This window comes from Podarcis erhardii (assembly GCF_964252035.2).
Source record: "Podarcis erhardii genome assembly, chromosome: 17".
Lineage (NCBI taxonomy): Eukaryota > Metazoa > Chordata > Lepidosauria > Squamata > Lacertidae > Podarcis > Podarcis erhardii.
In genome coordinates this window covers 26829179-26855776 of record NC_138515.1, presented here as the reverse complement: position 1 = coordinate 26855776, position 26598 = coordinate 26829179, and the positions used below count along the sequence as shown (strand labels likewise).

Genomic DNA, 26598 nt, shown 5'->3' with positions numbered 1-26598 from the left:
GGAACCCCAAAAAAGGGGTTTCCCTGCGGGCTCCTGATGTCAGCCAAATCCCACGTTCCCAGGCTTCCTCCGCCTGGGATTTCTAAAGGGTCTCCTCCTTCGCCGCGGCGGCACGACCCGAATTCCACGGAGCGGGTTCCTCTCAGTCAGAGGAACGCCGCCATTGCCGATGGCGCTAACCCGGAAGTCCCCATCTGCCCCATTCTAGCCATTGCTAGTATAGTATCGTAGCTGAGAAGGGTGAACTGTGCTCTTAACATCAGCAGTGAGCATAATGGGTGGTCTTAAGGAAGCTGCTCTCCTCCATCAGGTGCTCCCTGTCTCCATCTGCAATTCGGGGTGGGTGGGGGTTAATGATAAGGACCTACATTATATGGATATTGTGAGAATTGTTGAAATGTGCATGCACACGAAAGCTCATACCAATAACTAACTTAGTTGGTCTCTAAGGTGCTACTGGAAGGAATTTTTAAATTTTGTTTTAGCAGTAAGCATTCTGAGATAATTCTGATAAAATAACAGAAGCCTTCCCCACAATAACTCAGGGCAAGTCTTTCATTGTAGCTGCCCCTGTTCTGTAGAACTGCATCCCCTCTGGAGATACAGTAGACCAGTCGTTCCTAATTGGTGGTCTACGGACCCCACGGAGTCTGCGGTGCCTTTCATATAACTAAAACTATGGTAGAGATACCAAAAATGTGGATGGTGATTTGTAAATTAATAACGTATCTAAATACTAAAGCACTAAATAAATGCTAGATGTTTGTTTATTTCTATATTATTTCTATATTTCTATATATTTCTATATTTCTATATATTTCTATATATTTCTATATTTCTATATTTCTATATTTCTATATTTCTATATTTCTATATTTCTATATTTCTATATTTCTATATTTCTATTTGTAAAGCTCTTTCCCCCAACCCTTTCTGGGATCCATGGGTCTCAATCCTCTCACTAAGGGGAATTTTGGCCTAATCTTGTGGAAGGGGACTTTCTGGGGCATTTGGGGAGACGCCTCACACATTTTAAAACCCTTTAAAGAGGCATGGGAGCCTCCACAGAAACAAAGAGCTCTCTATAAGAGTTAGAAGGTTAATTTAAAAAATGGTGGAAGGGTAGAGCTAACACATTTGTTCCCATTCCTCACACACGCACCCTGGGTGTTTTATTAACCCTATTTGTAACATCCGGAGATGGGTGGGCTCTAATTTCCTTTCTTCCATTTTTTAATTTTGTTTCTCCCCCCGACTCTTCCCTTCCCTGCAGAGCACCTGGCCCAGGCACAGTATGACAGTTGGCCTCACTCCTACGTCTCGCAAGGCATGTACTGCCTGGGTTCCTCCGACGCCTGGGAGACCAGCGACCAGTCACTCATTGCATCCCCAGCGACTGGCTCCTATCAGGGCCAGAACTTTGAAGAGTCCCAGCCCAGCTTGCAGGAAAGCGTTCTGATCCAGAACAACCTTATCCAGCAGCATCAGTTGTTGCAGCTACAGCAGCAGCAACAGCAGCAACTACTACAACAACAACAGCAACTACAACAACAGCAGCAGCAGCAGCAACAACAACAACAGCCACAACAGCAGCAGCAGCAGCAGCAACAACAACAACTGCTTTCTAATACTAGCCTTGTGGATGTATGGCCTGCTCAGACAGTTCCTAGTGGCGGCGGCAGCAGCACAGATTCCAGCACCTTTGTGGGAATCCACACAGAGGAGGAGGAAGGAAACCCCTTGCTGGAGAAGGCCCCCTTACTGAACAAGAAGCCCTCGCCCGAGGAGGACGATGCTGTCTGCCGGGACCTGGAGTCCCTGTCCCCCCGCGAGGAGCCGGAGCCTGCTGCCCTCAGCCGCAAGGTCTCCGACGTTACCTCGTCCGGGGTGCAGTCTTTTGACGAAGAGGAAGGTGAAGCCAACAACTGATGCTGCCATGGAGGAACCCTTTGCTCTTATGCATGGGAAACACACGGGTGGGGTGGGGGAAAGTGATAGGGAAACCCCCTCTCCAGCTCCCGAAGTCCCCAAGCTCACGAGCACACTTGTTTGTTTGTTTTTAGTTTCACCGCAAGGTAAGCCGAGGACCAAAAGTGCTGGGCAATGCTAAGTCTCCCCCACCGACCCACCCCTTCCTCCTGTACATGTTGGGCTGAGCCTTCAAGACCTACTGCCTTGGACACCCAAACACAGAGAGCTCAGGGAATGCAAGACGGTGGCCTCCACTGGCTGTGTGGTGGATACAGGTTGTGCTTTTAGCAGAGATGTGGGTTTTTTTGAGGGGAGGCACACATTCGTACTTAATTCAGCGACACAGAAGATGCTGCTACGATCTGCTTTGGCTCTTGGGACTGGAGGGTCATTGAGGATACAGGCAAGAGTTTCGACGGCAGCGTCGTGGAGCAGGAACAGTGAGGGCGTGCAGCTTTGTAGACAAAAACGTACCGCCGCAAAATTTGCAACCCCAGGGCCCGTCCTAAAGTGAGTTGCTGCTTGGAGAGGCACTCTGGACTTGAGTCCGAGAAGAGAGTGATGTGTGGAGAGAGAGTGACTCTGTGGATGTGCAGGCCATGCACCAGAATGAGGCTCTGTGGGTACCAACTATCCTTTGATGTGGACAGAGCTGCTCTATGAGTCCAGCCCAAACCTCATTCTCCAGCCCGTGTGCATTGTTGGCCTCTGCAGAAACCTTCCTTATTAACCCCCGTTACCTCTGCCTACCTGGGAGCTGGAGAGAGGGGTTTCTCCCCCTATTTAATATTGGATACTGCATGCAGGGTAGGGGAAGGGGGAGGGTGGGTCATCTGCCAGTTTTCTATTTTATGCAGCCATGGAGTCCTCTCCTTCCAGCAGTCTGCAGGTGCAGAAACCAAGGGAAGCAAGCATGCCTGGCTTCAGCACCACCCTTTCCTTTTCCAGTTTCTGTTAGAACTTTTGTCGCTGTTCCCCTCTCCCTAATTTTTTTGTATTTCCAAGTAACAGCTTTTGAAGCAGAAGCTAACAGAGAGGGAATAGCCTGGGTGCCACTTAGCGTGAGCTCATTCCTAGCACCGCCAGATCTTCTGTAGTGCCAAAATATTGATGAAGCAGAGACTGGGAAAAGGGTGATTTTCCTCTTTCCGTTGAAATCTCTCTGTCTCCTTTTTACGCTGACAATGTAAATATTTCTCAGGCTTCATCTTGATTAGGAACGAAGACAGGGTGAGTTAGGGGTTCTTAAGTTTTGCAGGGCATTTATTTTTTTTGACCGGGAGTGATTTTGTGAACGAGAAGTCATGGCTTATGGGACATACATTTTAGTCCATCCTTAAATGCTGCTTTGATGCAAAAGACAAGAGGGGTAGTGTTTTATCAGCATAAAAACCACATTTTTATCCTCCTGCAAGTCTCCAGAAAATTATTTTTAAAAAATGGAAGAAAAGGATGGAGTGAACAGTTACATTTTGCTGGGCAAAACCACACGTTTGTTATTGAAGCGGTGGAAGCTTATTTCTGATGAGGAAAGTCTTGCCAAAGGTGACTGTAGGGCTGTCTGATGAAGGGAATCCTTCAGGAAACAGCCCTGTCTCTGCTCCTCTCCAAGCCTGACCTGTTCTGAGGCTTGCCACTAATTACTTTCGGCAGACTACCGGTTGCAAGACCGAGGAGTGAACCAAGACGGAGGAGTGCTTTGCTTACCCATCTGGGGCGCTTTGTGCAGATAAAGAAGATGAGCGTTCAGCCCAGAACACTCTGGTTTGCATCCAGAAGTTGTGAACAGAAGGTGAACAGGACACCATTGTTCATTCACTTCTGATGGAGAGACTAGTGGGAGGTTTTTCACTTCATGGATTTCAAAAGCTAAGAGGGCGCCGTCTTCCCTCTCCACTGCACTTTCCTTGAAAAAGCCTTCACGACCACAGACACATGCTCAGGCAGAAGCAAGCGCAGCAGATGCATGAACGAGAAGCCTCTTGGCAACCCTTCCCCAACCTTCTCTCCTTTCCCTTCCTCTTCCTGGCTCCTCCAGTGGAGAGGCGGCTCGGATTCTGAGCTCTGGGGAATCCACCTCTCTCTTTTAAAAAATATGTTTACATGCTACAGTGCCAACCTCTGAGGGCTAAGAGGATTGGATACAGCACTGCTCTGAATATGAGGGTGAACCCTCGTGTTCCTGCATTTATCTTAATTGCTGCGTTCTGGCTGGCTGTCAGTTTTTTTTGGGGGGGGGGATTCTGCTGGTGATGATGTAGAAGCAAGAAAGTGCAGAGCGCAACTTCTTTGAAAGTGAAGAATGGATGAAATTCCAGTTGCCCCAACATTTTAGAGCCTTCAGGTTCTCCAGAAAGCTTTGAGATGTCCTCAGTATTGGGGTTGGGGCGGGGGCAATGAGTCAGGCAGCCTGCTACTTCTTTCCTCCAAACCATTATTGCTCCACGTGCCTGTCCAGGACCAGGACTCAACCTGGATGTTTACGGTAATTCTGTTTCAATGTAAATGTATCCTGCTGTCATCTTGGCACTCACTGGACTCGAGACAAGTGGTTCATCTTGTCCAAACCTGTTCTTTTATTGTCTGTCTTTTTTAAAAACAAAAATGCAAGCAATTTGTGTGCATTTGGTAATATTATGTGACACTAATGTTTTGGGAGACGTATATTTCTTTTTTCCTCTTTCTGAGATGTGGTGCATAAAGAGAGCAGCTTTCCCCACCCTTGGGTCTCCCAGATGTTGTTGGGCTACAACATCTGTTGCCTTTTAACCAGCATGGCCAGTGTTTAGAGATAACGTGGGTTGTGGTCCGAGTGCGCTAACTCTAGGGGGCGGAGGTGTCGCTCAGCCCCTTGAATATTGAGGGAGGAGGCTGAATCACTGAGCTGAGCGTGGCACAGCATCAAAAGCAGGCTCCTCCAGAGTTTGAGAGAGGAGGAGCTGCGGCCATTGAAGCTGTGCGGCGCTAGGCAAGGCGTGACATCACAAGCATGCGACACGCGAGTGATGTCACAAATGCGACGCGTCGCTGCGGGCCCCCAATCTTCAGCCACAAGCAGCGCCTCTGTTGTAGTCTGACAACATATGGGGACAAAAGGTTTGGGAAGGCTGCTATGGAGGGGCACATGGCTTGGCATCTAGCAAAGAAACAACAGGAGATAGAGAAGGAGGCTAATTTTGTGTTTTGGGGGAACCATACTGAACATTTCTGTAGAGTGGAATAGAGAATCACAACTCTGCTGTAGCGTTCTACGGCCTGCCACTAGAAAGCCCTACTCAAAAATAGAGACTCCATTCTCTATTAAACTGTACAATTCCTGGAGAAGTTTTCTAAATAAACATTATTTCAGGACAATTCAACTCAATTTTAACTTATTTTTTTAAATAAGGGCCATTCTGAAATTCTTCTGACATTTAAGGCAGTGTGTGTATGTTTCTAACTCTGTCCTCCACCCACTACCGAAATCTTGCCTGGCTAGCAAGAATTCTCTCTCTCTCCCCCCCCCCCCCCCATTTTATACTTGGCCTTAGATTAGAAGAATTCTTAAACTTCAGCCCTCTCTTGGTGTTGCCTTCCAGGCTCTCAAGAGGTAAGGGGCTTGGTTTGTTGAGCCAAATTCAGAGAGAATAGTCAGCAAAAGCACTTGTGGTCCCCTAAAAATTAAGCCATGTGTCTCGTGGCATCAGCTGAAATGGATGAGGGCAGCTCAAAAGCAATTCCTGACGGATCGGATCATCATTAGCAGCAAATGTCCTGAAGGAGCTGTTAAGATAAACCGGGACTCCATGTGGCGAGGTTAGAGCGGTGTCCTCAAACGTAAGCCGCAGTAAAGTGGTAGGTAGAAAAATTGCTCTCAGAGCTATCAGAAAAGCGGCAGATAGGAGAGCGTAATGAACCCCCCTCCGCCACTCCGCCACCTCCCCTCAGGATGTTTTCTCCATTACCTCAATTTATTTCTGAACAGGAAGCATTGCTGGGAGAAAAGCAGCTGGGGCAGGGGCAGAGTTTTGCAAGGAGAAAGTGGCAGCACTTGTGTTCCTGTGTTTGAACGCCCCCCCAGCCTGATGTTCAGTTCTTGTAGAAAGCTCAACAAGGGAGAAAAACGGAAGCTTTGCTTGTTTGGAAAGCAACCATCTAGGTCGAAGGGTGCCATGTTTCTTGGCTCTCACTGATTATAAATTAATATCTGCATGTGCAGTAATGGGTCCCCCCCCTCCTGTATTTTGATATGGTACCTGAGTAATGTACATGCAGCGCATCTGAACTGCGCATGGATTTATTTATTCTTAGTTGCTTGGTCTCTCCAAATACACGTGAGCAGTGAAGAGGATCTGGTCTCCAAGGCCAGCTTGGAAACCACACAGTTCAAATATATGGCCCATGGCAAATGTATTTTGTACTCCCTTATGGCTTATGTAAATTGATCAGCAATGGGCTTTAAGCAGTGGATGTTAAACACGATGAGTGAATGGTCTTCGGTTTGTAGAGTAACATCAGTAGAATTAACCATTGTGTGCTCATGCGCAAGACGTTGTTACGAGGTGCCTGGAGGCTTATGCACAAAATTACTGATTTATATCCCTTTTCCACATAGAGGGACTATCTTTGAAATAATTAGAAATAGCTAGTTGTTAATGAGGTGAAATCTGGCTCTGCATTTTCATGGCATGGCTGTTTGGTTTCAGCCCATTAGAAGCCTTTAAAAAAAAATTCTGCCGCTTAGTCCCTTCGTAGGAATGCAAAAGTACCGTTCAGCAGAGCCTAGAAGACAAAGACTAGCATATCTGTATGGCTACATAATCCACTCTGCTGCAGTATCATAATGCTCACTTTGCTACATTGGCCATATAGTTTTATTTCAATTTTTTGCTTCAGTTTTAGAAAATTTGCTTGAATGGGTAGTGAAAGCACTGCCAGAGCATTGTGGAAGGGGAGCTTTGTAAAATGTCTGTTGTTGAGAGCCCTGGTGCTTTCAGAGTTTGGGGCCCCAGGTTACAGACCTATGGTTCTTCCTCCCCCCCCCCCAGCCATGAACCTTATCTCACCATCCGCATTGCTGGAAGAGCAGTAAAGCAGACTAGGAGTGGAGCAGGGGTTTCAGATCACACCAAGCCTCTTGTGGGCTCTTAAAGCAGCCACAGATAATCAGGCACCTATCTAGCCTTGCTGGGTGCTGGCACTGGGCATAGTAAACTAAGAAATTTAGGAATAAATTCCTTTTAAAAAGAACCAATTTCTGTGCTTGAAGCCTGAGGGTCAAATTAAAGGTGATGTATCTTTAGGTCCCTTGAATTTGATGCGGCTGTTGCTGGGAGAGGCACTTAGCCTTTCAAACTGACCCAGCTATGAAATGAAAATATGTCGAGTCTTATCCCTTGTGAGCGGAGAAGCAGATGGGTGGAGTGTTTTGTTTTTAGAAAACTAGCAGCCTGCAGAGAAAGGGTTAAGTCAACTCCCTCCACCCTATAGCTCAAATAAAAATTTGGAGCGCTCTGCAGCTGCACTAAAGGAAATAAACAAGACGAAGGTATTTTATTATGCCTCCTTCATCAAACCTAGTTTAGGCCTGAGTGCAATGCATCCATCATTCATGATTCTCCACTTCTCATCTGGTAGTGTGTTGTTAAACTGCACCTGCTGTCTCTGTTTCCTTCCTTAGTAAGGCATGCAGTTAAACCAACATAGTCATAACATCCTGCTACCAATGGGCGGGCACAGCCAAGGTGGCTTGAAAACCTTAGGAATTCTACTTCACTTTGTAGAATATGTAAGACTTTCCCCAAGCGCTCAGAATAATTCATGTACAACCTCTGCTTTGTAAGACTTCAACAAATTATCTGGGTGGCTTGCATAAGGTGACTTGCACAGTTAGAATACCAAGTAGCCAAAGTGCGTAAGGAATGCATACCTTAGTATAGGCAGCGTACAGCAGAGTTGAAATCAAATTAGAAGAAAAATACAACAAAAGACTGGAAAAACAAAAACAGAATTGGCTTGAAGCTAGAATGATATTAAGGCAGGTGCCAGGCAAGCCTCTCTAAGGAGAAAATTTTCACCGCCATCATGACAAACCTATAAGTTAGACAAGAAGAAGAAGAAGAGTTTGGATTTGATATCCCGCTTTATCACTCCCTTTAAGGAGTCTCAAAGCGGCTAACATTCTCCTTTCCCTTCCTCCCCCACAACAAACACTCTGTGAGGTGAGTGAGGCTGAGAGACTTCAGAGAAGTGTGACTGGCCCAAGGTGACCCAGCAGCTGCATGTGGAGGAGCGGAGATGCAAACCCAGTTCCCCAGATTACGAGACTACCGCTCTTAACCACTACACCACACTGGCTCTTAAGTATGTCTTGGCCTCATTTCATCACTGGAGCAGATGATGCTGGGAGGGATAGCAGCTCACCTTACGCAGAGTCATACCGTTAGTCCATTTTACTCCATATCGTCTGCATTCACAGTGGCTCTCTCAAGATGGCATTCTCACCCTACTTGGCGATGCTGAAAATGGAACCCGGGGCCTTCTACCTCCTAAGCTATGGCCCGCCCCAGGATTTCATGGCAGAGATACTTGAACCCAGAGCTTCCCAAATTGCAGCACATTCTCTTAACCAGTACATTGCACTAGTTTCTTTGAGAGCTTGCCCTCAGATAAAGCAGACTGAGGCCGTGGTAATTTCCATGTCTGATGGACGAGCTCGGAAATGGAATGGCTTAGACAGAGAGATTTCAGGCTAAGATGTGTGGCTTCAGTTTCAGTGTGTTTGGCAGGATAGCCTGGGTTTAATAGGCTTTGATAACCCTGTTCAGGCATTCACCCCACATGTGGGTCAAATTGCAGGGGGAGCAGAGGGGCCCTTGTTGGCCCTGCTGCCTTCTGCCATGTTTGTGTTGCTCTGCTTCCCCTCAGTAAGCTAGAGAGGTGACTTCAATGACAGGGAGCCTGCCCTAGCCATGTAGGCTTTTTCTGTGTGCGGCATAAATGCCCCAACAGAGGGCTTTGTTAGCTGGTTGAGTGGCTCTGAGCACAAGCAGGTGCTGCGATTCTGTGTTTCCTCTCTTGATCCAGCTCACAGGGCTGCATGTATTTAGTCTCAAGTAAGGTAAAGGGACCCCTGACCATTAGGTCCAGTCGTGGCCGACTCTGGGATTGTGGCGCTCATTTCGCTTTATTGGCCGAGGGAGCCGGCATACAGCTTCCGGGTCATGTGGCCAGCATAACTAAGCTGCTTCTGGCGAACCAGAGCAGCACATGGAAACGCCGTTTACCTTCCCGCCGGAGCGGTACCTATTTATCTACTTGCACTTTGACGTGCTTTCAAACTGCTAGGTTGGCAGGAGCTGGGACCAAGCAACAGGAGCTCACTCCGTCGCGGGGATTCGAACCGCCGACCTTCTGATCGGCAAGTTCTAGGCTCTGTGGTTTAACCCACGGCGCCACCCGCATCCCAATTTAGTCTCAAACACAGTGCCCAAAGGGGAGGGAGGGCTAAAAGGACTCCACCTCTTTTCAACGGACATATTCAAGTTTGGCCTGGTCTGAAATGAAACCATCCCACTTCCACTGCCAGCACTGTTCATCCAGCAGTTGCTAATGATGCTCTTCAGCAGTTTCCCCCCAAACTTGGGTCTCCAGCTGTTGTTGGACTACAACTCCCACGAGCCCTAGCTAGCAGGACCAGTTTTCAGGGATGATGGGAACTGTAGTTCAAAAACAGCTAGAGACCCAAGTTTGGGAAACGCTGCTATTCAGGACGGAGAGTGTGGCATCTTGGTTTATTTCCCCCATACCAAACAGCTGATCAGGGTGGTTTCTGGGAAGCTTTTCTACACAAGTTCCATCAAAATGAGCCAGTGCATAATGGATCCTCTTCACTTCAATGGAACTTGTTTTGTGCTGTTTTAATGAATTGCACTTTATGGGTTTCCAGGTATGGTCTGAAAGCACATGAAGCCACCTCCTTGTTGAAGCTAAACAGGTCTGGGTCTGAGCAATGCCAGGATGCCAGGCTATCTGGGAACCACAAATATAATGCCTTGTGTTCAGTGATGAACACAAGAAAGAAGGGGTATAGGTGTAAGAAAAGAAATAAATAAGATACGTTAGTGGGAGGGTGTCATTTGGTTTTTTTCCAACGCAGTCCTATCTTAGACTGGCCTAGAGTGAAAATAATTTTCTGTAATTGTTGGACAGCCTCTAAAGCAAGATGTGTTGTACAACCAGCCATTGTGGCCCATAAACCAGTTTGTTGTGGAAGGGAAAGTTGGACGTTGGCTTGTGCCTCTGTTTACCATCCTGTCTCTGGTTACTTTGATAAGATTGAAGTCTGAGTCTCAGGTAGCCAAGCCGTGGCTGAGCTGGTGCCCTCATTTTAGGGTTTTGTGGTCATGTAACAAATAGGTGGTAAGACGGCAGATGGAGGTAGGTGATTTGGTTGCAAAAGGAGTGAAATTCTGTAGCCGTTTCCCACCTGAATGTCACCTTTCCATGCATCAAATCAGCTCCGGCACCAGACATTTTGCTGCAGCCCTGCTCTGGGTCTTCCTTTAATTTCATATGCAGGAGAGAGGGATACTTATTCCTGAACATCCACTTACCCAAGACCTTATTTCTATTTTCTTTTTTAAAAAGCATGAAATGCTTAGGAGAAGTTTTTATTGTATCTATACAAGGAAAGAGCTCTTTGTTTAATGGTGGCACAACCCTTGACTTGTAAGCAAGCTGAGACCAATTCATATAAAAGCCATGGGAGTGGGAAAAAATGATTGAAGTGAGAAGGAAACAGGCAAGTATTTCTACCCTCTCCTCCCAAAACTGGTTTCCCTCCAGCTGTTTTCTCCTTGCAAAGCTTGCATGGTCTCAAGACCCTGCAGGGAGTGACATGGCAGAGTAAAATGGGGGGGGGGGAGAGAGAGAGAGAGAGAGAGAGAGAGAGAGAGAGAGAGAGAGAGAAGAAAGAAAGAAAGAAAGAAAGAAAGAAAGAAAGAAAGAAAGAAAGAAAGAAAAGCACTGGAAGTGTTTAATCCACTCTGGTCTGAACGCTCCTCCAGACAAAATAGAGTACTAGATGTGAGGGTGAAGGGTTCTAACTTAGACTTCTCCCCAACATAGGTTTTCCATGTGCAAGAAAGTTTTTGTATGTAAGAGCGTTCAGTCGCGTGGACCCACAGTTGCAGCCTGAAGTGGTACAGTCCATATGCAGAGTTATCCCTTCAGAGCTAAAAAGAAAGAAAAGGGGCTTCCGTGTTCTCTGAAATCGGTTCCGCTTTCTTTCCACACGTTCCAGGCCAGGCTTACCCGAACCCTTTTTCCGCAGGCATCTCTTCAGATCCAGAATGCCTTTTCCTTAAAGTCTACAACCGCCTACGTCTGGGTTTTGTCCAAAAGTCCATTTGAGCAACCTTTGCTCCGATTCCTTCTGTTGTTTCCAGAAACCATGCTATGTGTGAGACAGAAACAATTTTGTGAATATAAGCTACTATCCTTTAATATTTATCTGGTTCATTTGGTGCTGTGCATGAAGTGGTGGAATCCTTGGGGTCCTCCCAGCTACAAAATGAGCCTCAAAAATAATTTTGCAATGAGCAAATTCTTTTTTTTTTTTAACAGCTATTTTCAGGGGTGGGCAGGGGGGGGGTACTACAGATTATAAGGGTTGTGTGCAAGGGAGCAATGGGGACTGATCTACTTAAGCACGTTTAAAAGTTACCAAAGGTTGGGGGCTTAAGTTTGGGTGGTTTTTTAAATATATATATATATATATGAATTGCATCAGGAGATTACGAGGAGAGGGGCAGCTCTAAGTCCTTTTCCTGCTCTGAATTTCTGAACAAGGGGTGAAGCGTAGAATCTTCCCATCCTTTACGGATGACATTTATTGAGGTCTGTGACTTTTCAGGGAGAAAGGAGGGTAATAGGGAAGAGCAGGACAAGACATGGGTCTACAGTTGTAACCCTCTCACCACTACCGACACCCCTTCTGTCTAGGGGAGGGGGAAGCCCCCTACCAGACAAGCAAACAAACAACAAACAAAAAACAGATTTGCCTTTGGTCTTCCAGCTCCAAAATGTCTTTGCTTGAAACTTTTTTGCTGGTTATTCTGCGCATGTTTTGATAATGTGACTTATGAGAATTATATCTTCTATAAATATATATATATATATACCATATATATAAATATATATATGTAACTATACAAATAGATATAAAAACTATCTGGCGACCATGCCTGGTTGTGGTTCACACCCACCGAGGATGAGGGAACATGGCCTGGAAGGGCATGTATGAACCTCGTGAAGTTATTGTTATTAAACAGCACGTGGTTTTGCCATTGTGGTTGGTGGAAGTGTGTTTTATTTCCGTGCGGGAGGTCTTACCAGATGCACTGAGCGTATTCTGAAAGGGAGGTGGCGGGTGTGGCGATCACACAGGGTCCCCGGACGTTTCACCGTCTATTGATCCCTGTGCCACCACTTTATTTCTCGCTGCCACCACCCAAGCCCTACCTGGTACAATACTGAGTCCAGTCAGGGTTAAATTGGAACATAAACTTCTGTTTATTTATTGCAGTTTAACAAGCGTGTGGTTTCATAAACGGTATCGTTCCATTACAAACATGGGGTGCCTATCCAGACCTATAACTTCCATTCCCTGCTCTCACTCACTAAACCTCCTCTCAGATATTTACTTGTCTTCCTAGCCCCTAACTATTCCTGACCCAGCTTATTTCTCTACACTAACTCAACCTACCCACAAACTCTATCCCAATTCACTCCCACTCCAACCACCCAACTCCCAACAAACTCCTCAACAAACTCCTCCTCCGCCCCTCCCAGAGCTGGTTTTATAGTCCCTCTGACTCCACCCCTGGGTTCTGATTGGGTAGCCTGTTTAACTATTTCACCTCCATCACTCTCATATGTTAACGTCACAGCAGGGAGCAGGAGAAAAGGATGGAAAAATGTGACTGGGCTGAAAAAGAACCTAATATATAAAGCCCACCCACCCACCCTTCCACGTTTCCCCAGCCACTCTGGGCGGCTTCCAATCAAGTGTTAAAAACAATACAACATTAAATATTAAAAGCTTCCCTAAACAGGGCTGCCTTCAGATGTCTTTTAAAAAGAAGATAGCTGCTTATTTCCTTCACATCTGAAGGGAGGGCATTCCACAGGGCGGGTGCCACTACCAAGAAGGCCCTCTGTCTGGTTCCCTGTAACCTCACTTCTCGCAATGAGGGAACCGCCAGAAGACCCTCGGTGCTGGATCTCAGTGTCCGGGCTGAACAATGGGGGTGGAGATGCTCCTTCAGGTATACTGGGCAAGGCTGTTTAGGGCTTTAAAGATCAGCACCAACACTTTGAAATGTGCCAATGCAGATCTCTCAGGACCGGTGTTATGTGGTCCTGGCGGCCACTCCCAGTCACCAGTCTAGCTGCCGCTAGAAAAGCCAATTATGAGGTTGGGGGATGGTGGGAAAGATAGCAAGGACATAATGATGGCATAACCCGAGGTAGCGGCCACTAGAGTTTATGGAGGGGGAACAGGCTGGGAAATGGACTCACAGTTGCGATTTCTGACAGCGAGTGCATCTACAGCAGCTGTTCCCATCCTGGTGCCCTCCAGCTGCTTGAGACTACATACCCCATCAGCACCAGCTCGGGAAAGGTTGGGTTATAGTGATGATGTTTTGGGGGCTTAGGTTGTGTCTTTGCATTGGCCAAGCTCCCAAGCAGCTAAAAGATGTAGTATATTCAGCCAGACGACCCAGTGTATATTTTAAAATAAGACAAAGTTTAATGTTTCTGTTCTTTAACTTTACATACATGGTTAGACGTTAGGATTTTCATTTTTGGGCTCCCCCTTCTATCGATGGAGATGATGCTCAGACACTGCCTGATACTAATGAAAGGTAATTATGACCTTTTTGCCAGAAAACAGCCTTTTTGACAGTGGAGGTCCTGGCCTGGCCCAACGAGCCTTGTGACTTCCTTGCCCTGGCCCCTCCCCTGCCTCAGCATGACATTCCATTACAGTCTCATTATATATGAAACATTGGGGATGGCGGGATCGTTCCATGAAAGAATGCAGCATGACCCAGAAGAGGAGTACAGTTCTAAGAGCCAAGATCAAGAGGCAAACAAAAACAGAGAGCAGCAACTTCCAAGAAGCACACTTCTCCTCCATGCTCACCAAGACCTGTGTTGTCAGTGAAGACACTTCCGTCCATACATGTGAGCAAGACCATTATCAGAAGAATTTTTTCCCCACCAACTCCGAGAAGCGCACCTAGACAGGTACTGGACATTTTATGTATCCCCGACACAATAATAATAATATACCACCTGTTGAGATTGTTGGCCTAGAAACCAATAACCCAACCTAAAAAGCTATGGGCACATCCCAGACCCTTCAAAACATAGGGAATATGTTTGTTGACACACACAAAATACAAGCAAAAAGTAACATACATAACATTCTTGCTGTCATGTTTTGGTTTCTTTTTAAATCCTGCTTTATACCTTATTGACCTGTGTCTGGGCTGTACAATTTCACACTGCTGACCCTTCAGAAAGGGGTGCTCGATAGCTTTACCTAGGAAATCCAATATGGAGGGACATTCTGTTCTGTAAGTCCCCACCCACTCCTGCAGCTGAAAGCATTGCGACACAGACATGGGCTGATGCTGTCCATGAGAACCAGGCCATATTCTGTTTGGGGGTTGTTTGTTTTTGTTTTTTAAGTAAAACGTCCAAGTGCTGTCACTGTGTTCACAGAATATGTATCTTAACATTTGTATGTACTAATAAATATATTTTCTACGTGTCGTCGTAACTTGGATGCATATTTTGACAGTATTTATTTATTGTATGGATCTCTGTGCTGCTGTAAATGTTCAAGGTGGCTCACATTAGTATAGCTGGGCCTAAGCCAAAATTGTTACTATTCCCCATGGTGTGCACATATGCAGCTGCTTGTGAGTTTGTCTTAGCTTTCCACTAGGAGCTTGCAAAAGTTTCAAAATTCCCATAGGACTCAGCATTTGAGATGCTGGCCTAATTCTTACAGTGACAGTAGCCCAGCATCTGGACTGTAACACCTGCCTGACACTGAGTTTTCTATGCGAGAAGAACTTTGGGATGGAGGAGAATTCAAATAATAATAATAATAATAATAATAATAATAATAATAATAATAATTTATTATTTATACCCCACCCATCTGGCTGGGGAGCTTCCAACCAAATATTAAAATACAGCAATACATCAAACATTATAAGCTTCCCTAAGCAGGGCTGCCTTCAAATGTCTTCTAAAAGTTTGGTAGCTGTTCTTCTCTTTGACATCTGGTGGGAGGGCGTTCCACAGGGTGGGCGCCACTACCGAGAAGGCCCTCTGCCTGGTTCCCTGTAACTTGGCTTCTCGCAGTGAGGGAACCGCCAGAAGGCTCTCGGCGCTGGACCTCAGTGTCCGATGGAGGTGGAGACGCTCCTTCAGATATACAGTGATACCTCGGGTTACATACGCTTCAGGTTAAAGACACTTCAGGTTACAGACTCCGCTAATCCAGAAATAGTACCTCAGGTTAAGAACTTTGCTTCAAGATGAGAACAGAAATCGTGCTCCGGCGGCACGGCAGCAACAGGAGGCCCCATTAGCTAAAGTGGTGCTTCAGGTTAAGAACAGTTTCAGGTTAAGAACGGACCTCTGGAACGAATTAAGTACTTAACCCGAGGTACCACTGTACTGGACCGAGGCTATTTAGGGCTTTCAAACACGTGAACTTCCACATGCAGTCTGAAAGGGTGCTGCCCAGAAGCAGGCTTACTGCTTCAAGAACTAGGCCTCTAAAGGCAGATTTGCAGGGTGCTGAAGGTAGGGTTACAGGGGCAGCAGACATGAGAGGCAAGTACAAGAGGAATAAAAATAGTTTTTGCTGTTGAGTCACTGTGCCATGTTTACCGCTTGGCAGGCACTATGCAGTTCTTGCCTTCCATATCCACAGTTGAAAACTCTGCAGAGCACTGAAGTGCATGGAGATGGCAAACAAAATGAGCATGTTTGGCAGCAGACCTGCTTCCCTTTCCCCACAGATTTTGGAATCTGCCTAGAGCTCAGAACTGTCTAACCTTGAAATCTGCCCAGAGTCACATGTTTAAATAACCAGGTTAATTTAAGGTTACCAGACATCCCCGTTTCCCGGATTTACACATCAGTCCCCATACAAAATCCGTTGAAGTTGAAAAGTGTCCCCGGATTCATTGAAAAAAAATCTGGTAACCTTAGGTTTTATTATTATTATTATTATTATTATTATTATTATTATTATTATTAGATCACTATCCCTTTTGAGATGAATGCATATGTCAGAATCCCCATTCCCTGCACACTCCTCTTTAACAGCAGTGAATGTGTGACCAACAGGTTGCTTAAATGTTAAGATGCAGCTGACCTGTCTAATCCTGCGCGTACACCCTTGGGCCTGACCACATAGGGATTTTGTCTGTGACCGAGCATACTGATTCAATACATCCAGTTTTGCCACAAGCTCCCTGGGAACTGAGATGCTGCTCATATAATAGAACAGGTGAATTGCTGGCAAAGGACAGTGAGCTGTACCAAAGTGCTGTCCAAAATGGTTCTGATGGAGTTGGGGTAGGTAGACACCTGATGTCAAGCTTAGCTACCAAACCCAGCATAGACAGGATTGCCACCATCTTTCCCCAGAAGGGCTCCTAACAACTGCAAGGCAGACAAACTCAGTAGGTGATTTGTTTCCTAGCGGTTACTGAATTTCCAAGTAACATGCAGCTGTTGAAAACATGCCCACGCACACCCAAATGTGCCATTTCTGAGCCTAAGAAACTACTATCACATGAGTGTATTCATAAATGTCCTTTCCAGTGTTGGTGATTTCTGCTTGTAATAACTTTGTTTTTATTTCCCCATGGAACTGTCCAAGAGGGCTGGAGAATTCTAAAAACGGTAAACATTGCATGTCATCAATTTCACATAGGCAGAACAGGCACTTTACTCCTCCAGGTGGTATTCCCCTGCATGTGCAAGAAATGCCAGTGCAGATCCTCCTCTCTGGTAAGCCAAGGCTTGCTCAGGAGTAGGAGCAAGAATAACTGAGACCACTTCACAGACCGTGTCTGAGGAGCTTTGTCGAAGCTGCGTGGAGGCATTTGAGGGTTGAGCAAAGGCAGATCTAGGGGAGCACAACCAGTTCAGGTGCAGAGTTTTTGGGGTGCTGCAGCTGCGAAGTCCAACGGAAGGTGCCAGATTTTGATGTTGCACAGACAGCATATACTGGTGTAGAAGCGTCCACAAAAATGCTAACCCTAATGTACAAAACGCATTGCATTAGGGAAAATTGCATACAAAAAGGTGTGTATTAGAAATTGGCCCTAAAGTGTTGATGGATTTTAACAAGGGCTTTATTATTTAAAAGAAAGAAAGAAACTGATGTGGTGAACTGAAATTAGCACAGGAAAAAGGAGGAACCAAGAGAAACCAAAATTAACTGATTCACCCACCCTAATGGAGCAGCGAAGGAACTGGAGTGCAGGACTGGAAGACACAGCTAGGACAAAACTGTGTTTGTAATGGCAAGCTCAAGAGACAGGCATTTTCCTCTCTTTTAGATACTACCCACTTAAAACAGGGTCAGCCGTCATTCTCTCCCAGTAAATGTCATTGCAGATTGTTCATAATAGAATTTTCAGCACCTTTGCCAAACTTTAAGTTTTGGGGAGAAGCCATGGCTGTTAAACTGGTAGAAAGCCTATAGGCAACTGTAATATAGGTGTGCTCACAGAAGCAGCAACTGTTTCTTCCTCCACTTGCCGCCTCTTGTCACATCCGTTTCTTCACAGGAATTTTAGTGATTAAGACAACTGCTTTGCATAAGTGTCCATCAGGTCATGATAAAAACGTAAAAATAATTTTTAAAAAACCATTTAAGACTATGTGCTACCTTGCTCAAACTTTCGCCTCGCTAATGATCAGAAAACTTCAGAATACTACCCTTTCTGGTTGTATCATTTTCTTACAGCCTTCAGATAAAGCTGCAGCCATTATGTTTGCCAGAGAAGGCTTCTGCATAGGTCTCCCTAGCTGGGTGGGAAGCTATATGGGAGCAATGCGCTGTGCATATGCTCATTTCTCTAATCCAGCAGATGTGGTGGTGGTGGTTGAATTTGTTTTTATTAATAGATTTTCTGGGGTTGAGGTGGGGGCACTAATTTATTGGGTTTCAGGGAGCCAGATTAATTCCCCTTCTTCCCGCTCAGCAACCCAAAGCAGGATTTTAGAAGACTTCTGCAAACAGAGCCCTGGTTGTGTTACATTTCCTAGAGTGAGTCAGGGCACTGAGTCTTTCCTTCATTTAATTTTCACATCTCCAAGAAATATACAAAACAAGTGATCAGGCTGAAGAAGAAGAGTTTGGATTTGATATCCCGCCTTTCACTCCCTTTAAGGAGTCTCAAAGCGGCTAACATTCTCCTTTCCCTTCCTCCCCCACAACAAACACTCTGTGAGGTGAGTGGGGCTGAGAGACTTCAGAGAAGTGTGACTGGCCCAAGGTCACCCAGCAGCTGCATGTGGAGGAGCGGAGACGCGAACCCGGTTCCCCAGATTACGAGACTACCGCTCTTAACCACTACACCACACTGGCTCTCTGCCTTCCTACTGCTGCCTTGTTTCTCTAGCGGGTGGGGCAGAGATACTCTGCTCTATACATACTGAGTTTGGCCTTTAAATTCCATAACACATCCTGACCTGAGCCGCACACTTGAGTGGGATATATTGGGAAAATGTTGTGATTTCCAGATGGGAACATTGGACAAGGATGGGTCCGGAAAAGCAGCAAAAAACACATTTTTTTCTTAAAGCTGCAATTCTCAGGAGAGGGGTTTCTGAGATGTGCAAAGTGGTAAAGACGAGACAGTTTCAGTCCGGGAGCACAAAGGGAAGGGTACCACCGCATAAATTCTCCACTTATGGACCTGTTGACAACCTGGGTTGCATTCTTTCCACAGCCAGTCTGGGTTAAATCCTTTGTCTACCTCCCCTCTAAGCTAAGTATTTCATCAAGCAAGGCGAGGAAAATGTTGGTGGCCGTGTCATTTAGTCTAAAGAGAAGTTTCTGCACAGCCCACCATGACCATCTCTCCACAGGGGATGGAGCCCTATGGAATGCCTAACACAGCATGGTAATCAAAGTACACCCCACCCCATTGATAGTGGCAGAAGGAAGAGTCAGCCCACATAGCCAAGGCTCTCCAGTGCGGATTACCATCCATTAGTGCCAGAGAAGCTGCCCACAGGCCTTTCCTTGAAGCGCAAGTATGGCAGGAGTAGTTTGGGTGAAGGGGCAAGACGGGTGCTTCCTCTGTACAATTATAGTGGCACGTCATCGTCGTCATCCTCAGACACGTCTGTGGGGCGCAGGTTGAGGTCCTTCAGGATGCCTGAGATGTTCTCAGCAGCTGGGCCAGAAAGCTCCAGTTCCTCCAGTTCCATATCAGCCACTGAGGCAGAGCGCACCACCGCCTTCCCTCCACTGGGGGCAGGAGAGGGTGGCGGGAAGGGAGAGCCAGGGGCTACCGGGCTCTCTGTCCCTGAGTCTGCTGCCATACTGCTGGGAGCTGCTGCTGCTGCCGCCGCCGCCGCCGCTGCATCACTGTCGTGCTTGCTCCACATCTGTGCAGTCCACTTGGCCTGCTCCTTGCCACCTGCCGTCTGGGTAGTGTCACGGAAGCTGGCCAGGGGAGGACGAAGGCGAACACCAGAGCTTGTGGTGCCCTCAATCGCTTTCTGGAGCTGAGAGTTACAGAGAGGGAATGAACAGATGCACCACCACTACCACCATATAAACAAGTCTACAGTTCTGAAGGACCTGGAAATCTCCGCCATCATTCACTGAGTGCCTGGCGCCTCCTTGGCAGGTGGAGGTGGGTATGGCTATAAATGAGTCCATCTCGAATCAAAAGATCAGAAAATATCCATGCAAAGGATGCTGGGTCTCAATTTGTGGAATCTCAATAGAAATACTTGGCCATATCTACACCACAGATAGAAGTGGTTTGAGCAGACTTTGCGTCATCCCAGGAAACCCTGACAATGACAATTCTACTCAGGGACTAAAGGTAAAGGTTAAAGGACCCCTGACAGTTAAGTCCAGTCGTGGACGACGCTGGGGTTGTGGTGCTCATCTCGCTTTACAGGCCAAGGGAGCCGGCATTTGTCCGCAGACAGTTTTTATGGGTCATGTGACCAGCATGACTAAGTCACTTCTGGCGCAATGGAACACCGAAACCAGAGCAGCGCATGGAAATGCTGTTTACCTTTCCACCGGAGTGGTACCTATTTATCTACTTTTTGGCGTGCTTTCGAATTGATAGGTTGGCAGGAGCAGGGACCGAGCAATGGGAGCTCACCCCGTCACGGGGATTTGAACCTTCTGATCGGCAAGCCCGAGAGGCTCAGGGGTTTAGACCACAGCACCACCCACGCCCCTACATGCTGGGCCTAGAAGCCTTTAATAAACAATCATTAGCACCATTATTAAGCTAACATCCCAGTAGTGGGGCAACTGTGAGATAAAACCAACAGGAACTCACTGGAACTGAGTTCCGGCACCTCTTTTTCTAGAAAAATAGCACTGGATAAAACCAGTGTTAATGTACAAACATGGCAAGACTGCCCTGATCATACCTCTCTTTAAAACCATTTGTCTGCCTTGAATTGTAGTGGCTGGATCTTTTACTCCTCTAGGCAAGAGCCAACTGGCATTGGACAATGCAAGGACTATCTGAGACTGATCAAAGGAATACAAAGGTAGCAAAGTTAAATTTACCTCTTCCAGGGCAATCACACCTCTCAGCTTCCCCATACTGGTTACATAGGCATGGCTGAGTCCCAGCAATGAAAACAAGGTGTGTGTCTGTGCGAAGGGAGAGATAAGACAGTTTCTATCAGTGAGAAAAGAGAACAGGCCGGTCATTGTAGATTCATGGAGAATCTGAATCGGACGTGGTGGATTTTGTTGCACCCAAGTCCAGAAGAGAAAATTCGGCAAAGCCAAGAGATGAAATCTTCGTGCTTGGACCTGAACCATTAATGGTGCAGATCCCACCTATTGTAATGTTTTGTTGGTGTTGAGAAGAAATTGTGGCAAGTCCGCTGGTATTAAGCATAACATACTGAAATTCATGTAGCGTAAGAACCATAACTACAGAAACTGAATTACAGATTATGTTTTTGTCTGAATGAATCTGATGAGCAGTTCTGTGCTTCATGTGACCCTCCAAGCTCAACCCAGGTCACTGCCAGGTGTTGGCTTGTCAGGGGCTTGAGAACCTTTTGTGTCTGCCCCACCTCCCCCATAATTCCAGGCAAGCAGACAAATGGCACCACACAAGTTGGGTGACCCACCAAAGTTTCAACAAACCCAGGGCTTTTTTTCAGGGGGAACTCATTGGAACTCTCAGGTGGGTGCCATTGCCATTCTATGAGAAAGAGAGAGGCGTTCATGGTGAGTTCCAGCACCTATTTTTCTAGAAAAATAGCACTCAACAAACCTCTTGTTTATGGAGCTCACCTGAAACTAAAAAAAACCCCCTAAAGTTCTAAAATACCTGGCAGCTCACAGTAGACGGTTGATGATGGCTGTGCTCCACTTGGGAATCACAAGTTGTCCAGTTTATGGTCAGGAATGGCTATGCATTCCAGGGGAGGTGGAGAGGGAGGAGAACTGATGAGGCATGGAGGCATGGCTTTGTGTCTGTAAAATCATGGCATAGGCCCTACAACAGGAAGGTCTGAGAGTTCTGTCTTTGGCTGTTTGTCTCTTTCATATGTGAAAAAATAGCAGCAAGAACCCCAATCTCAGCAATTCTTGGCTTTGTGACTATGAAATACAGTGGTGCCCTGCAAGACGAATGCCTCGCAAGATGGAAAACTCGCTAGACGAAAGAGTTTTCCGTTTTGGAGGTGCTTCGCAAAACGAATTTCCTATGGGCTTGCTTCACAAGACGAAAATGTCTTGCGAGTTCCTGCGTTGTTGTTTTTTCCTCCCCCCCCCTTTTTCTAAGCCGCTAAGCTGCTTATCCGATAAGCCGATAAGCTGCTAAAAGCCGCTAAAAGCCGCTAATAGCGCTAATCCGCTAAGCCGTCAATGGGCTTGCTTCGCAAGACGAAAAAACCGCTAGACGAAGAGACTCGCGGAACGGATTCTTTTCATCTTGCGAGGCACCACTGTACAGTTTTGACCAAGAGTCATTAAGAAAGGTAGACAAGATTGGAAAGCAAGAGGCAGGCTGGGGGCTGGGGGGGGGCAGGCAAAAGAGGGCGGTGGAAGACGGAAAGGGACAGGGCAGCAACACCCACCTTGTGCAGGGATGTCCTCTCCACCAGCTGAAAGGGCGAGGGGTCTATGCGGCAGCTGTTGAAGCACACGATTTTCTCTAGCTCCTCCTGCTCCCAAGCTTCTATCTGACACAGGAAAGATGCATTCACACACAGAGGTTGCACCCCTATCTTTTCCCAGACTGCTGCTGCTCCCACCACCCATATCCCGTTGACCATATATGCTCTACCTTCCTTGGGCCATTTCAGGCAGGTTCCTCAAACAACTTTCCCTGCGCTTAGTGCCCTGGAAGCCTGCCTGAAGCCATTTCTAATGGGGATTAAGTTCTCCTTATTTCCCGTCTTCCTTGCAAGTCTCTCCTACCCCTTTCGTCCTTGTTGCCTGTTGTGCTTGGAACTCCTTGTCAGAACAACTTTCCCTCTTTCCAGGCAACCTTTTCCATAAAGTCTATGGGTTTAACTCATTATTCCTCATCCCCTACTGAAACTAATTCTTCTTTGGAGAGCACTCATAGCCGAGTAAAATTGTCTTCCATAAACACGGTCTTAACAGTGAGTCCGTAAGTGACTGTGGAGGCCAATTCTGGTTCCACATGTCCTTCCACAGTGGGAACACAGGTTTCCGGGTGGGAGTTGATCATGGTGAGGGTTTGCCAAGTGTGCCTTCCTCTCAGCATGATTCTCCCTTTTGTCCTGAGTTCGAGTGTCTTCAAAGCCCATGACACCTTTGGTAAAGGCTGTTCTCCAGTTGGAGCGCTCTCAGGCCAGTGTTTCCCAGTTGTCGGTGCTTATACTACATTTTAAAAGATTTGCCTTAAGAGAGTTTTCACTTAAACGAATAAGTTTCATATCTGAAGCACGCTTCCTGCCTTGAATTCTGAGCACTGCAATTTGTTATGGATTACTGGGAATTGTAGCTCTATGAGGGATAAACTACAGTTCCCACCAGAATTCTTTTGAGGGGGGAAATGTTCTTTGAAGGTATAGCGTGTGCACAGCTCATGTTTGTCCTGGGTCAGACTAGAAATCAAAGTAGCAATTTAGACCTTGTGTCCTCACCAATATGCCACTTCAGCAAATAATGAGAGAAGTTATAGACCCTAAGCTGGTCTATGACCATAATAAAGATTTGATTTGATTTGTTATAGACCCTTCTCTTAGGACATTATTGGCACACGAATGAAGAGTTAATGTTCTAGGCGGCAATCCTGTTCATGGCTATGTGGGACTGATGGGGTTTAAGAAGCAACACGGATTAAAATAGTTTCATTTCCTTTTTTGCAAATTAATTTTGAAAGGATCTGTCTCCCTAAACCTTGCTGACAATCTCTCTTAGAATCCACTCACCCAAAAATATCTGAGACAGTTCTCTTAGTTCACATCTAGGGCTGCGTACGCAATTTACCTTTTTATTTATTTTTTTAATATTTTTTATTAAATTTTACATAATTTTATCATCAATGTATCAGAAAAAGAAAAGAAAAAATACTATTCCCAAATCTCCCCCACCCCTCATGACTTCCCTCAACTCCCTCTTCTGTTTCTTACATATTAATTTCTCCTGCTTGTTTGGTATTCTAACTTTAAAAGTCTTTAAAATAATTATTATTGTTCTCTTGATATTTTAACATCCTTGTTATTAGGGAAGCTTTTAATGTTTAATAGGTTATTGTATTTTAATATTCTGCTGGAAGCCGCCCACAGTGGCTGGAGAAACCCAGCCAGATGGGCGGGGTATAAATAATAAATTGTTGTTGTTGTTGTTGTTGTTGTTATATTTTCTGTATCTATCTTGGTAATTGTAAGTGTTTAATTTAAATCTACTAGTGAGTCCATTTCACCGCATTGTTTCCGTAGGTGTAACATAAATGGTTCCCAATCTTTCTTAAAGTCTCTATTGTCCTTATCTCGAAGTCTTTCAGTTAACTTTGCCATTTTAGCGTATTTCATCATTTACGCAGTTTGCCTTTAAAACACATTTCCCGCCTCAAAGAATTCTGCTTTAGAGGCAGAGCAGAAGCTTCAATATGTGTAGCTGACCTGAATGCATATATGTGTCCTCCTACTTTTCCCTCCATCTTCCTCCCTCTAGGTTACATTTTAGATTGTAAGCTACCTGGGACAGAAAGCTGCTTGCTGTTCATTGCTATGTAAAGCACAAAAGCCCCAACTTCTTGCCAACTGAGAAAGGGGGCAAATATTGTGATTTCTTTCCAAAGCAATCCCATGATTGGTCCATGACATGGGGATGGCAGCCCGGTCAGTTCTCCCCACCCCCCTGCCCCTCTCTTATGCTTCAAAACATACCTCTTCTGGCTTCATTGGGTCTTCAAACTCTGGGGACTCCTGTGGGAACAGAAAATAAATCCCAAGATTAGATCAAGTATTGAATACACATCAGTTTCTCAGGATAGGAGAAATGCAGTATCTTCCTTAATAAGCCTCCGGGTTTTCTTATTTTTATTCATTTTCTTTACATAGTACAAATATGTAGAATGTTGATGTGAGTTTTAATCCGGTTTTAGGTCATCAAGGATTTATTTATTTATTTTAAAATGTTTTCAATGTTTTATTGTTACATTCTTTTTTATTTTATGACATAACAAACAAATAAATAGTGCCCGTCCCACCCACCTGGATATAACGGCGCAAAGGCCCCAACACAGATATAAAGCCCAAAATGCAAATTATATACTTGTGAGGTGAAACTGTCTGCAATCCAATAGTACAAAAGCAAAACAGAAGGAACACAATAGGGACCAAAAGGCAGTTTTATGCCAATCAAATGTTTTAAAAGGATTCCCCCACCCGCTGCCATTTTGGTCATACTCCTGGACCAACCAGTTCGTTATTTTGAGGTGTCATCTCATTACATTACATTACATTACATCACATTACTTTACTTCTCCATTTTCAACCCAACAAATGCTCCTGTCTTAGAAGCCAGCAGCCCCTGCTTTCCAGTCAGGCACAAAGGGCCTCCTCACCTGCTCAGCCATCTCTTGCTGATGTGGAGGGTGGTAAAGGCACAGGAGGTACCGCATCAGTCTCCTCAAGCGCCAGAATCTCCGTCCTGTGGGAAGTAAGACCAGAGGAAGGAATGTGTGGTCCCTCTACCTACTCCATAATCTAGACCAGGGGTCAGCAACCTCAGACCATGAAGTGGGCCGGACTATATATATAATTCCTATGCCCCACAAATAACCCAGAGATGCATTTTAAATAAAAGCACACATTCTACTCATGTAGAAACACCAGGCAGGCCCCCACAAATAACCCAGAGATGCATTTTAAATAAAAGGACACATTCTAAAAACACGCTGATTCCCAGACCATCTGTGGGCCAGATTCAGAAGGCGACTGGGCTGCATCCGGCCCACGGGCCTTAGGTTACCTACCCCTGATCTAGACCAACAAAAAAATGTACACAGTTACTGAATGCTAACTTGAGAGAGCTTGGCTCTGACGGGGCAAAGAAATTGCACAAGCCATTGCAGAAAATAATGTCAGATGTTCCCTACAGCAGGACAATAAAGGCTTGTTCACACAAGGGTGAACATCCCCTGATGACTCAACACCTGGTGGCTCACAACAACTGAATTTGTGAAAAGCGTTGTGCTTGGGGTTGATGTATACTGGGATGGAATTTCCATAACACCTCAGCTAAGAAAGGGCGTAAGGCCAAGGAGGGCTTTCTTCCCTCTCCCCAGGGACTCAGCTACACTTGTCAATTATATCATTATAACTATGTTATAAACATATACACCAGATGGCTCTGTAGAGCAGTAATCCGTCTCCAATGGAATTTTGCATTGAGAGCTTTTATAGCGTTTTTTTCCTATAGCATTGTATTTTAATTAGTACAGATCCAGCCCAGCAAACATGTGGCCTGGCAGCTAGTTGTCTAAACCACAGGGATTATCAAAGAAAGAGGATAGGAAGCAACATGACTGAATTTGTGAAACAACAGAAATCATATAGCAGCATGAAGGGAAGCCTTGGCAGGAGAGGTGACCAAACTATGGGGCTTCCTGTATCTTCACTCCTGTCTTCCTCCAAGTGAGCAAAGATGAGTTGATGACAGGACTCGTGATCCATTCTGTAGCATCACACCTGCGGTCTCTATTCCCCTCCCATTCCCCACAGAACAGATAGGCAAGAGCAGTCAAGCTTCCAAGTGCTGACTGGGACGGCCACCAGCTTTGATGGTTTTAAAAGAAGATTAGACGAAGTCATGGAGCAATGCCAGTTGCT

General features: G+C 45.8%; 2 protein-coding genes across 7 annotated transcripts in view; one reads left to right on the top strand and one right to left on the bottom strand.

The window, feature by feature from the left end:
* Positions 1-7445, top strand: part of FAM131B (family with sequence similarity 131 member B) — a 52476-nt gene extending 45031 nt beyond the window's left edge. For all 4 annotated transcript variants that reach the window (XM_081845372.1, XM_081845371.1, XM_081845373.1 and 1 more), the window contains one exon: positions 1274-7445. In XM_081845372.1, coding sequence (XP_081701498.1) covers positions 1274-1929 — 656 coding nt within the window. In that variant the 3' untranslated portion in view covers positions 1930-7445. The remainder of the gene's footprint in view (positions 1-1273) is intronic.
* A 9945-nt stretch (positions 7446-17390) lies between these two features.
* Positions 17391-26598, bottom strand: part of CLCN1 (chloride voltage-gated channel 1) — a 103454-nt gene continuing 94246 nt past the window's right edge. For all 3 annotated transcript variants that reach the window (XM_081844894.1, XM_081844893.1, XM_081844892.1), the window contains exons 19-23: positions 25332-25417; positions 24652-24690; positions 22366-22470; positions 20834-20920; positions 17391-19797 (exon numbers count right to left, since the gene is read on the bottom strand). In XM_081844894.1, coding sequence (XP_081701020.1) covers positions 19375-19797; positions 20834-20920; positions 22366-22470; positions 24652-24690; positions 25332-25417 — 740 coding nt within the window. In that variant the 3' untranslated portion in view covers positions 17391-19374. The remainder of the gene's footprint in view (positions 19798-20833; positions 20921-22365; positions 22471-24651; positions 24691-25331; positions 25418-26598) is intronic.